The sequence below is a fragment of the Bidens hawaiensis genome, unplaced genomic scaffold (assembly GCF_021521415.1).
Source record: "Bidens hawaiensis isolate Kalapana, Puna unplaced genomic scaffold, B.hawaiensis_p1.1 tig00010811_1, whole genome shotgun sequence".
NCBI classification, from domain to species: Eukaryota; Viridiplantae; Streptophyta; class Magnoliopsida; order Asterales; family Asteraceae; genus Bidens; species Bidens hawaiensis.
In genome coordinates this window covers 736,345-750,482 of record NW_027491833.1, presented here as the reverse complement: position 1 = coordinate 750,482, position 14,138 = coordinate 736,345, and the positions used below count along the sequence as shown (strand labels likewise).

The 14,138-nt window shown below is 30.8% G+C and overlaps 1 protein-coding gene across 1 annotated transcript; it reads left to right on the top strand.

Moving 5' to 3' along the window:
- Window positions 1–10,429: 10,429 nt before the first annotated feature.
- Window positions 10,430–13,044, top strand: LOC143536494 (uncharacterized). Its single transcript, XM_077030471.1, has 2 exons — window positions 10,430–10,441; window positions 12,469–13,044. The coding sequence occupies exons 1-2, from the start codon at window positions 10,430–10,432 to the stop codon at window positions 13,042–13,044; spliced, it is 588 nt and encodes a 195-aa protein (XP_076886586.1).
- Window positions 13,045–14,138: the final 1,094 nt, after the last annotated feature.

Here is a 14,138-nt window from a genome sequence, read left to right as displayed (position 1 = left end):
ACCTGTTTTGTAAATAAATCAGAGTTGCGGGTTTTATTTCAGCGGAAGTCTTTAATAAAATCATATTGAAAACTTATTATTAAAAACTCGGGTTTAAATACCCCTTTGTTATTTCAAATACATTTCTTTATAAAACATAACTCTTTTGTAATATTTTCAAATAAAATATCTGAGCCATCAGATAGCATCTAATGACTATAACTCCAATCTTCTATTTCCTCTTGCTTGTCTAACCTTTCTTGTTTCCCTGTAACATGGGGGAAAAATACGTCAGCACAAAGCTGGTGAATAACGTTGACTCTAAAATCTTCTTTTCAATACCTTTGTGAAACCAACAATAATACCTTTGTGACTACTCATTAGGCACCCAACTAAATTGGGATCAAATTACCCTAAGTATCATGTACAATTAATTATATACACAATATCATTTCTCTTAACAGTCCCGTAGACCTTCAGAGGCATGTTGATGATATGCATGGCCTCGGGGAACTCCGAGTCACCATGTATGTTTGGATCCAGACACATGTTTACTCTTAATCAGAGTGTCCGTTTCTTATTATTGTACACAAAGTTTTTAAGGATTCGTAAATCCTATGCAAACATTCAGACTCGTTATAAAATGTTTGGGGCGTATTCACCTTTTCTGTTTATAATCAGTTTCTGTTACAGATTCCTGTTTTCTGATTCCTTCTTCTTGTTTTGTTACATCGGGCCTATAGTACGAGAATAACATTTGTATAAATAACTATATCAACGATCTAGCTTCATACCTTTAGTCTGTTTCGTATAGCTTTAACCTTGATAAAAAACATTTGTTTATAAAACACTTGACCTTTAGTCCCTTTCTTTATTTATCAATCATATGTTATGTTTCTACTTCAAGAAGAAACCTCGATACAATATCATATTTCTTAATAATAAAGAAATACTATTTTAACTATAACCCCCACTTTAAGAAAAGTTATATTATAATCAAGGTTCGGCTATACCTCCGACTATGGTTTAAGCCATTTATAATAAAATAATAACTTAGGAAGAACCCCTTATCTCGCACGGGTATTCGGAGTTAGGTATTCCTAATTTTACACGGATAGCACTTCTACTCTATGCACGTCTATCAAGGCGTTCTTGATCAACTCCTCTTGGCACGCAAAACGAGACAACGTTCGGGTATCGCCGGGTCATGCACGTACTTCGAGGAAAACACCGGGTTTATGGCACGGATTACGTTGTGATATTTGTCGGTTCGGTGGTACGCAAAACGGTGTTCGGCACACAAACCGAGGTAGAGAGAGTGAATTCTATAGAGAGTGTGGTTGTGGGTGTGTGAGAATGAACTCGTGGGCTCCCCTTTTATAGCTGATCTCCCGCGATGGAGTCTTCCTTGTGGCCATCGCGTAGCGCGATGCCCCATTTCATCAGATTATGCCACGTGTCGCCACATGGCCTGACACGTCTGCCACGTGTCACCAGAGTGTGACACGTGTTGATGACTCATCACGGCCCATCGCGGTACGCGATGGTCGTCCTCTTGGACTCATCGCGTAGCGCGATGGGTCCTTGGATAATATTTTTCAATTTTAGTCCCTCGTCTTTTGGTAACTTGTCTCATCGAGGTCTAACTCTCGTTGTCCAAAAATACTAAGGCGGCTCGAGGCGATGCGAGCATGCAAAGTGCGCCATCAAAGCGCCACATTGCGCCCAACGCCCTCGCCCGAGCGCTGTGCGCGTCGGGTGCCACGCACCCTCCGCTAGAACCTCTTGTTGCATGATATTCATAAAAGAATATTATTATGGAAAATCTCTTTCTTATAAAGAGCTTCCATTTCTTTACCACTTTCCATGTGGGATGGATTTCATTTCCTTATTTATACCTTAGTGGAATGCTTCCACTTTCTTACACCTTCCAATGTGGGATGAAATTTCTTTCATGTAAGTAAACTTTAACTTAGGAAATATTTTTATTTCCTTATTTTTCTTATAATTCCTTATTTATTATTTTCTCATTACTTATCTTGAGATTATTTTTGATCCCTCGACTTTCCTAAGTTGTCAAATTTAGATAAAAATTTTGGGGATGTTACACTAGTTACGGTAGGTACGGGTCAGGTCGGGTCCGGTTCTGAGTACGATTTCTGAGGAACCGAAACATGATTCGTACCCACAAGTCGAGTCGGTAGAAACTTGGTTTTTTGCCTCTCTCTACTTGAAAGTAGAGGTACAAGTAACAGTTAACTGGTTCTAGAATATCGGTTACAAATAGAAATTGTTTTTTGGTCAGAAGGTCAAAGCTAGACATTCTCAATAACTTGTTATGGTTTCTGGTTTTGGTAGATAAAATATTTAGCCTATGTAACCAGTTAACCGATAATAATTTATTAAAACTATCGTTATTAACACTATCCTTATTAGCATATGTTCGGTTAATCGAGTCCTATATGAAAATGGCTAATTATCCGTTCATATTGGTTTGTAATCGCTTTCTCCTATACCAATTAATAACGTTCATATCGGTTTGTAACCGATTCCTCCTATCCCGTTAATAACGTGTTTCAATTTCGAGTTTGTTTCGGTTAGGATTTGCACCTTTACTTGTATAAATCTTAACTAAGGTCATTTCGTGTTAATACAAAATTATAATATCTTAAAACATATATATAAACGAAATCTTTAAAAGCTCTCTAGTTGCTCCTCACATCTTTTTCAAACCAGCAGATTGTTTTATTTGTAAATTGGGATTTCTCATTTATTTGACTCAAATTCACAGGTATGTGTCTCACCAAACTCAGTATTTTAATTTTATTTTTTTATAAGGAAGTTAATAATATACTTATGGTTTGATGATGAAAATTAATATTGTTCAAACAAAATTTAGGATGGTATGCACATACTTCTAGCGATAATAGTATAATACTACACCATGCTTTGCCAACAGATCTTGTGTATTTACCCTTGTATTCTGTTAGTGATCAATATCTACCATGTAGCGCTTGCTAACCATCAAGAACTTTGTGTGTATGATTGCAGTGACCCATGATCGCTGATAATAGTAACCGGTCCCACGTGTTTTCTCCTTTGTTTTTGAATTGAGTTTTCGACTATTAACTTTCGCATTAGAGATTTGCCCTTTGAGAGTACTTATGACTAATGGTGTCCTCATGAGACTCTGTCTTTTGCCAGAGTTAAAATGAAGAGACATTCATAAACAAACAAATTTAAAGACACATAAACAGACGTAAATGAACACATTATCAAATGTTCACCAACACAATTGAACGAACATGGGCTCTGTTCATGTTAGTTCATTTAATTAATCTAATGAAACTCTTTGTTTGTGCCCATACATTTAGTAAACGAAAGAATATAAATGAACTGCTCGCCGAATAATTCGTGAACATTCAATTCGTTTGCATTTCTACATGCCACAGACCGCAACGTTCATCTCTCCCGGCCATGCAACGCCGATCTTTCTTCCACGTCTACGTCCATAGGCTTAAAAAACCCATTGGCGATGGTTTTACAATTCTACATTGCATAATCATTTTCAATTTGTTCTTATGAATCCATATTCAAACCCTTTCTTTGATAAGAACAGCAACAATAAACATACATTTAGTTATTAACTACCTCATCATGGCATCATCATGACATCACCATATAGAAATGTAGATCCCACTTTCATATCTTATCCTCCAATACGACACTCAAATGTATTAGTCCCACTTATGCTTTTATAAATTATATAGAAATTAATGTATCACATATAAATTTTGATTATTTAGATAATAATTAAAAATATATTTTTTAACTTACTTAAAAGTGTCATAATAATATTTGATTATAATGTAATAAATCTTAAAACTTACACTTTATAACTACAATAACTAAAATCATAAAAAAATCACAACGTTTGGCTTGAAACATTGTTGTTAAACGGAATATACTTCATATCTCATTAAAAATGATTACAATAAAATGGCAAGCAAACGGGCAACAAGCTGCACCGCCACCCCTTTTGAATAGCAAATTAAATCCTACTAAAAATGAAACTTTGGGACTTAGGAGCGGAACACATACCATAAACGACACGCTAAACCTTCCTCAAAAAATTCCCAGCCTCCGGCGTCAAAATACCAAATGTATCAAAAGCAAGTGGGAGAAACACATGTTGATTTTTTAAATAAGTTTTCTCATGTTTAACAACTTTGCTTGATTCAGCCTTCGACGCAGCCTGACCCACAACAAACACACGGTCTCTGAGCTCAACAAGAGAAGACACTCCTGTAAGGTTCACACAAACGTGTTTCCCCTGCCCAACTAAACACATTTATATCAAACAACTGGAAAGTGGGAACCAGACCTCTTTGGTTCAGAAGTCCAAAATATGATAACTTTATTTTATCCAATTAGTAAATCAATAAAGCCATCACAAAACTCGATCTAATTTCAAATACTGATTTCTAAGTTCTCTCAAAGTTTTAAAATATCATCTGGTTTTGTAGGGTCGCCTTGAAGACTAATGTCGCTATTTACATAAGAGTATGCATTTGGATATAGATTCATGATCTATCAATGGTCAAAAAAATTCTGACTTATATCACTTAAATATTATTATTTTAAAATACACACGCTATTCATCTTAAGATATTGCGAAAGTTTTAGCATAAAATAAATTTTATTCCGACTGTTTTTAAAGCTTTTTTCTATGAAAATCTTTTAAATATGGTTAAATATCAAGTGTAGAATTTAAGCGTGTGAAACTGTGAATAGTAAGGTGTTTTGTAATTTGTAAGTTGTAACTTTGCAACTTGTTAAGTGTGAAAGTAGGCCCATTGGCTAGGCTGCAACTATTTTTCTTAGTGGGCCAAAAGCATTAACTACTAAGTAGGCAAGTGCTAATTCGAGAAAAATCTAACTATTACAATATCCAACTTCTGGATATATATAATACGCACTTAGAGCCTTTGACTAAACGTAGTCAAAACTAAGTTTTTTTTAGACATTTTGCATCATGTGGTGTCCAGTCACTATTTCAACATTTTACAAAAAAAAAGGTGTAGCTAAAATTCTCCATCAATCATTACACAATTATTACTTTCTAATTGTTTTTTCATATCTATACTATATATAATACACCAAACAAGGGCAAATTAAGACACTCATTTTTAAGTAATTTACAACACTTAAAGCATGAGGTACATGTGTTAGTAAGGGTAAACATGTCTTTTAAACACAATCATTCAACTTACAAGTTGGTCCTTCATCTTTAACAATTATGTTTTTAATTTAACTTGTAAACTAACTTCTCACTTATGATTTTTAAACGACTATAGCTTTTTCATATGTTAATATTTTTATAAACAAATCGCACCATAAAAACGAGCATTTTATTCTCTTTAATTTGGATATGATATTGTAATTTTTATTCATTTTAAATAAACTTGTGAGTCCAACCGTTAATATTGATTTTTTGTCGTCCAAAACCAAACTCAACCTTTGAAAGTTGAAACCGAATCGTTACTAACGGCCTGGTTCTAGTTTGGTTTCACAGTTTAAACTTTAATAATAAATTTAGTTTAAAATAATTAATAATTTAAATGTACCATCAATTTTAACTAAAAATCAACAAAATATGATACTTGAGATAATCATAAATAAAAAATGATAATTTTATCCACATAAATGATAAATATTAATGGAAGATCTAGGACGTGGAATAATAACAACAAATGTTACAAAATGAATCATATTGTAATTAGGTTAATTTACACTCTTTTCTGGTTTCATATGGCTGGTTGCCGATATAAACCGTGAACCAACCGTTCACTACGTTTTGAAAATTTTGAAACCGACAAACAAACCGACAGTAAAAAAGAAAAAGGAAAAAGAAGTCAAACCAATGATCGATTTAAACGATTTCAAGGTTTTAACCGAACCATAAACACTTATATTTGTATGTGATTAACAGGTTCAAACACCCGATATATCGCGCGAGCACCTGTTTAGTAAATATAAATACATCAAAAGGAAAAAAAATATGATTGGTTGGAAGATAATGAAGAAAACGTGTTGTACGTAACTTTCACTCTCAAAATCCATAGTTGGCCACTACGGATTGTTTTACGGTAAAAAATTAAAACACCTTAACGAAATAAGTTAATAAAAAACAATTTTTAATAAAATAATCTGTAAATTTACTTAAATAATGTCGTTGGAGCATTTTATTGCTGTTAATAAAAGAATTGCATATCAAATATTTGAACATTTTGCCCTAGCTGTTATACGGCCACTTATATCACCTTTTCTATTTCTTTTTATATCTATTCATAGACGGCTCAACCGTTTGAAGGCTTTAAAGAAGTAAAAGTCCGAGGCATTTTTAAACATTTTTCTTTCTTACAATTCTAACACCAAGAAACTTAAACTTTGATTCTGGTTCTAAAATTCGGACGCTGAAACAACCATACACCATTTTTGTAGCAAAATAATGTCTAAAGCTCCTAAAGCGCAACATATGTCACATTCTGGTGAGTTTAGCATTAATATACTTTGTAAAAAAGAGTAAAAATGACTATACATGTGTTGTTTGTATAAAATGCATGATTATGTGCAAGTATGATTATGAAAATAAGTTACATAATTATCATATAACTTGTGTAATCATTTATATAAGTAGCATAACTAAGTGCGTGCATAACTATCAATATAGGTTGCATAATTTTCATATGAGTTACATAATTATCGCAAGCGTATATCCATATGCCGTGTTCTCATGCCTTTCTATCACTTGTATGATAACTTCAATTTCTTCAGTAACTCACCCATATGAAATAAATGTGTTTGCCTGGTCAATGAGAATGAAATAACTTATTCCAAAAATATATTATTCCCTCTAAACACACCTAAATCATTCCTCCACTCTCTTGTTTTTTATTCCATTTCCTCCTTCACTACTATCATCAGTCACCATCACCAACACCTCCACCTCCAGCCTCCACTGCCACCACAACATTTGTATGTCATTCGTACGTCTTTTCATATATCAAACAACGCAAAAATAAAGATTCATTCTATTCTCACGTGGTAATCAAACTGACAAATATAATGATAATGAATCTTTAATTCCTTGTCTATTTCATTACATTCACAGGTCTATTCAATTACCTAATACTAAATAAACCCTTGCTACAATGAAGTTTTCTTGTTGTAAATTGAACTATATTCAAATATGAGCTCCCTTTCTTAATAAGTGATTCGAATGACAATACATTAGCACCACATTTGGAAAGGGTCTCCATCAAAGGGATATTACCCTCTCCAACTTTGCTTTTAGTCATGGAGGAAGCACTTCTAATTTCTGTTTTGAAACGTCATGATAACATCATCAATATGGATAAACATACGTTGTTATTGACTACCCCCTCGTGAGATCATCAACCCATAACGCTTTCAAATCTCTAATCCTCCAATACTTTGCTGAATTTGTTAGTACAATAAGTTATTCATACATTATATTTAAAAAATATTGTATCATCTGTTAATTGTTTTCATAAGATTATGATGATCTAATTAAGAAAATAAGAAATTAATATGTACTGGAATTTTAATAATGACTCCAACTCTCAAAATTTTTATTTTTTTTTAAATATCAAACTTTTTTTTATTGAGACTTTAAAACCATAAAAGTTACAAATTTGTATCTATTTCAAACTAAACAACTTTAAAAATGTTATAACTTATTCACAAATATTGACATGAAGCAATGTTGTTAAACCTAAATTATACCAACCAATCGAATCATGAATCGGATCAGTCGCCAGTTAGGTTCTCATCAGTTGAGCCACTAATGGTTCAACCGTTCAATAAATTAAACTTCTTTTCTTTAGAAACGCATGACATAAAAAATCATTTTATAAAAGGAGATATATCATGAGATCTTTTATTTTTGCAACAGATAATGTTTTAAATTTTAAATTAAACCTTAGAAATAAAGCTTGGCACACGTGAGGGTGATAGTGTGACAAACTATCATAATTCATAACTATGAGCTTACATTAGAGATTTGTATTATAATATAATGATCTGTTTAGATCCATAATGATGATAATAACTATACAATTTAATACTTTAAATTATTTCCATCTATGCTTCAACTTAGTTATAATATATTTTATTTTATTTTTTTAAATATTTTTAACTATTTCATTGCAACAATGGGTAGACCCAGATAGTTTTATCAAAAGAGTTAATTTCTCTTAGCTACCTATTGCTATGTATTCAAAGGGGTCGTTCGAGTTTTTCACTATAACATTATTAGTTTTTATTTTTTTACAAGTAACGACCGACCTCCAAACCACAAGGGTTTCATTACTTAGTATGTTATCCGATTGTCAAACATGCTCAATCACTAAACAAGTATAGACGCATTAGACTTATACTTTGTCTTCCTAGTTTTTGTTGCAACTAATTTAACATCTATTTGTATCTTCAAGTTTTTGTTGCAACTAATTGAGACATCTACTCCAAGTTTTTGATGCAACTAAAGTATAATGTTGTAGCAACTTTTATAGAGTTTTTTCACAAAATGTTTTTTTTTATTTGTTATGTTCCTTCCTTTAATTTGTCAGATAAATAATATTCTTACGGTTCTTACTAATGATACCCGCCTTCAATTGCCTGAGATTAAGGACATATAATAAAAATGACAAGAAGCTGGCCTTTTGCATCAGTCGTCGCCTAATGGTACCCGCATTCACTGGTCTGAGATTAAGGCGACTAAGGCGTTGCCCGTTTGATTTTTGTGGGTGCCAATTGTATAAATGTTATTTGTTTATCTTCTAATTTAATTTTTATTAGTTCAATCACTTAAACAAAATATGCTAAAATGATGCGTACATCGAGCCTTATTTCTTTTTAGTTTAACTTATAGTGCTTGAATCACTTGTACACGATGAGTTAAAATAATTTGTATATCATATTTATTTTTCTTATCATAAACAATTTTATATATACAAAACTAAATAATAGAGTATGGAATAAGAGCATTCTCATCAACCCCCTTATTTTAGGTGAGTGATGTTTTTATAATTTAACTAGTTTGAGGCCCGTATATTACACGAGTAATTGTTGAAAAATTTAAACTTTGACCATTAAGTGAAATACATTCAAGAAATTGATTATATATTGTTAATACAATTACAATTAAATTAAAATTACATAAATTACATAATTAAGATTACACAAATATGTTACAAATAGGTAAAAACTTCCTTTTACACTACATTTGTGATTGTATTAGCAGATATACATTGTTTATCAAAAATCAAAATCTTTAGTCTATTTCTGCTTGTAGCTATTAATAAAGTAACATAAATGGCTGCTTATAACTCTTGATATAGCCATATATAATTGTCCGTGTGACAAAAAAGGTTCTCAAAGTACATACCAACTCTAGATAAATTATAATATATATCTATGATACTAATAAAAAATATATATTCATACACATAAAATATCATGTCATTTGATAACATCTGCTCATGTTTATAAAAAAACATGATTATCTCAAAAACCATATACCTGAACTTCGATGATATAATCATTATTAGAATCATTACGATTTGAAATTGATTGATCATGATAAATTTGTTGTTATCAATATTCTGTGTATGACAAATGTTTTAATTAACTTTTTATTTTACAATTAAAAATGTATAATCAAGCAAAATAAAAACCGAAAATTTAAATATAACAAAATGATTTGTTTGTTTCATATGAATGTAATTGTCAGGAAAATAAAAAAATACACACTAACATTAAAACCATGTTCAAATAATAGTGATTATTCTAAGTTAGAAAAATATTATAAGATTTAAAGTTGCATAAAGTGAATGTAGTGATTTTTATATATAATCGTTGAAAGTAGGGCCGTCACTTTTACCCGTAACATGAAACCCAACCCAAGAAACCCGTACCTGAACCAAAACTAACCTGACTCGAGAAACTCGAACCCAAGAAAATACTAACCAGAACCTGAACCGAAGTAATTCGGGTTGGTTCTTGGGTCCGAATTCTAGGTTTCGGGTCAACCTGAAAACTTTTAGTTTTAAAATCATATGTATTTTTAGGTATTAAAAGATAAGCCTTAGCCGCTGACGTTATTAGGATTTAGTCCAAGTTAATTGTTCTCATTCCACATATTATGAATCGAATGTTTATTGTTTATTATTTTTTAATATAAACCATAATAAACACTAATGACTAATCGTCAATTGTCAATCCATATGGAGAATATTTATTATATGTAGTAACGATTTAGTTGGAATAAACCTATAATTTTAATGTCATATATTGAAATGACTTAAAAGATAAGGACTATATATGAAAATTGGTTGAAAAAAAGTGAGGAGGGCTATGGTATTGACAAATGACAAAAGTGGTAAGCTTTTATTAGAAGAGATAGATTATTGGTTTAAGGTGTTGTGATTGAAAAGTTTTTACATTTTAGAAAATATAATGATTTTTCTGTATATTTGAAAATATATTATTCACACCCTATGATTTTTTTAATATATTTCAAAAGTGGTTTTGAGTGAAGGAAAGATAAATTGTAATGATAAGTTATAAAAAATTATTATTTAATTGAAATGACATAAAAAGTGTAATGATTTTTAGTGTAATTTTAGATTTAGAGATAGATGGTTGGATGTGAATGCTCTAAGAGGTTAAAAGTTTAGAAAGTTATTTTACAAATGACAAAAAAAATTGGTGTGAGAAATTATAATTAATTGACACATGTCAATTGTTAATCAAATGAAAAATGATATAAAAATAATAATACATATTTTATCTCGTCACATGCAAGTCATATGTCGATTCCCTAATTATTTTAAAATGTCTATAACCTTTTCATATGATATTTTTTTTAAAAAAAATCACCATAATAACATTTTTTATCTATAATATGAGTTGACTTTGTTATATAAAAATTAGGTAATTGTGTTTTTTTATTTGTTATTGTGCATTTTTACTTGTCATTATGTTTTTTCGCCATTGTGGCTTTAAAATCATCATTGTGTTTTTTAAATATTAATAACAACGTGTAATAAGAATATGTAAATATAATGACAAAATAACAAAAATGATCTAATACATATTACATAATAACTTGAAACGTAAAACACAATGGTGAATACATATAACACGATGATCTGAAACGTAAAATACAATGGTGAATACATATAACGCAATGACATGAACATAGTACACAATCAACGTAATACTCTTTTTCTCAAATTAAATGAATTCACATGTCAATCCTGGAAAAAAAAAGACAATAACATATTATACAATGACTAAAACACAATGATAAGTAGAAAGACAAATGATGAGTACAAAGACGCAATGACGAACAAAAAAGATACATTGACGTAAGTTTTTTAATTTAATTTTTATCTTTAATATGAATATTAACTGGAAACCAGAATGACTAAAATGTATAACACAATACATAAAAAACTCAATTAAAAAACCAATGAACAAACAATAACACGATATATAATACCCACTATTTTTTATATAATAATATGATACTCATATTAAAGATATAAAACATTTGTTATTATAGTGATTTTAAAAAAAATGTTATTTGAAAAAGTTATGAACGTTTTAGAATAATTGGATAATTGACCTATTCTTTGATTGCGAAGTGAGACCCTCAACAAAAGTGGGATATTACATTTATACCATACCCATCAGATTTTTCCTCTTAAATTGATCTCCATCATTCAAGTACAAAATCAACGGATTATATTTGTTCTCACATTTCTCATTTTTATTGTGCTTTGTATTTTAATCTTATCCTAAAAGTTCAATTCTCTAGAGTGCAACATTTATTCACTAAAAAATAAAAAATAACCCTAAATAAAATAACCCAAATATGTAATGTTTGTAGCATAAAAGTATAACTTTAACATTTTTTTTAAAACTTTCATACCACACTTTTTATGTATTTGTTGTTGCACTTTATTTTAAATTTTTAAAAATTATTTGATTTTGATATAAAAGTAATATGATTATAAAAAGTAATGTAAAAAGTGATGAAAATGCGAAAATAAAGATTTGAAAAAATGTTGTTGGTATGAAATAAAAAATGATTGTTTCAATAAAATTAATGAAAATCTGATACGTAAAGTGTTACAACACATTCATGGTTGTTTCTAAAAAGATTTTTTTTAAAGTAATTGATTTTGATCAAATCTTTTGTTTGGCCTAAAATTTTCAAGCTCAAATTGTAAAACCAAAAAAATTCGAAACTGATAATTTTTCAAAAAATCAAAAACCGAATTTTTGATTTTCAGATTTGTTGTTAAAACTAAGCCAAACTGACCCATGCACACTCCTAGCTATTAAGTCACTTATTATTAAATCACACATTAATTTTAAAAAATTTATATTTTTTTACAGGGTCTTGATCCTAGAACTACTGCGAGTATGTTTACGGATGCAAAGTGTGTTGGTGAGAAGAATATTAAAGGGGAAGATTGCTTTATTCTTAAAATATCCGCGGACCCTGAAACATTAAAGGCGCGAAGTGAAGGCCCGGCTGAGATAATAAGACATGTTTTGTTTGGCTACTTTAGTCAAAAAACAGGACTCATAGTTCACATGGAGGATTCACATTTAACCCACATTCAAACTATTGGTGGCGAAGCTGTATACTGGGAGACCACATTTAATTCTAGTATGGACGATTATAGATCCGTTGACGGTGTAATGATAGCCCACTCGGGTCATTCTGTGGTCACTCTATTTAGATTTGGTGAGAGGGCTATGAACCACACCAAGACAAGGATGGAAGAGGTGTGGTCCATTGAAGAGGTTGCGTTTAATGTTCCCGGGTTGTCAATTGACTGTTTTATCCCTCCGGCTGATTTGAAGTCTGCGTCGTTTAGTGAAACTTCGGATCTACTAGAGGATGGAAGAGGGCAGTCGGGGCTTATTGTTGCTGGTCATCGAGCGAAAGTTGCAGCCCTGGTTTAATGACAATTGTTTATATATGGTTATCAACTGATTAACTGACAGTTTAGTAGTTATGAAGAAGCAAGGTTATTTTTAGTTTTTACAATTTGGGGTTTACCGAGCGTGAATGTTTTACCAACTCTGGCCAATGGTTGGCGGAAGCTCGGTTTTTGTCTTCTTAAGTTGAATGGAGGTTTATTTTTAGTTTGCCTTCCATAGTTTGATAAGAGTATTGAAGGTATATACCATGAGTCCATGACATTCTAAATAATTGGTGTCATGTTTGTTTATAGTATTGTTTTACTTTGGTTTGTTTAGTATTGTTTTCCTTTGGTGTTGTTTAACATAGAAGGTGGTTTTTCTGATCTTTTGTATTTATGTTTTACCCATTGGTAACCAAAATCTTACCAATGTAGATTTACAGTTTACTCTAAAATTTATATTATAAACCAAAACAAATGTGTCAGTTAGGGCTGTTTATGGTCTGGTTTAGTCTGCTTTAATAACAATTATTGATTAAACTGCTAACTAAATATTGTTAAAAAGACACATCAAATATGTTGTTTTAATGGTTTAAGCCATTGATATATTTTAATTGTTATGTTTTAAAATTTTTAAAAAGAAAAACGTGATTTATAATTACAATATGCAAATACATCATTGCATAATCTAAAAATAAAAAATAATTAAATATACCAATTTAAACAGACACTTAAGTTTACACGACCGGTTCTCAGTTTTAAACCGTAACCCAACCATCGATAAATTAAAACAAACCGTATAACCTTTAGACACCCCTAAAGTCGTTATGTTTTTTTGTTGTCTCAATAAGATTCTTCTTTGTCTTTTACTTTTGTAAAAGTAGATTGGGTACCTTAAGATATCGGGTTATGAGGATATGAAACTTTATGATTTAGCTTTATTAAAAATGTTCCACTACAGCAAGTGTGACTGTGTGAGTGAGTGGCTTGAAGCAAAGCGTGTTGGAGAAATATGATGACGACATGGCCACGGGGTTAAAGTGATTCATTCTTTATATACATATATACAGCTGTAAATGCATGTAAAATAAACAAATCCATGTGACCTTAAAAACAGTAAATTATTAAATTTGA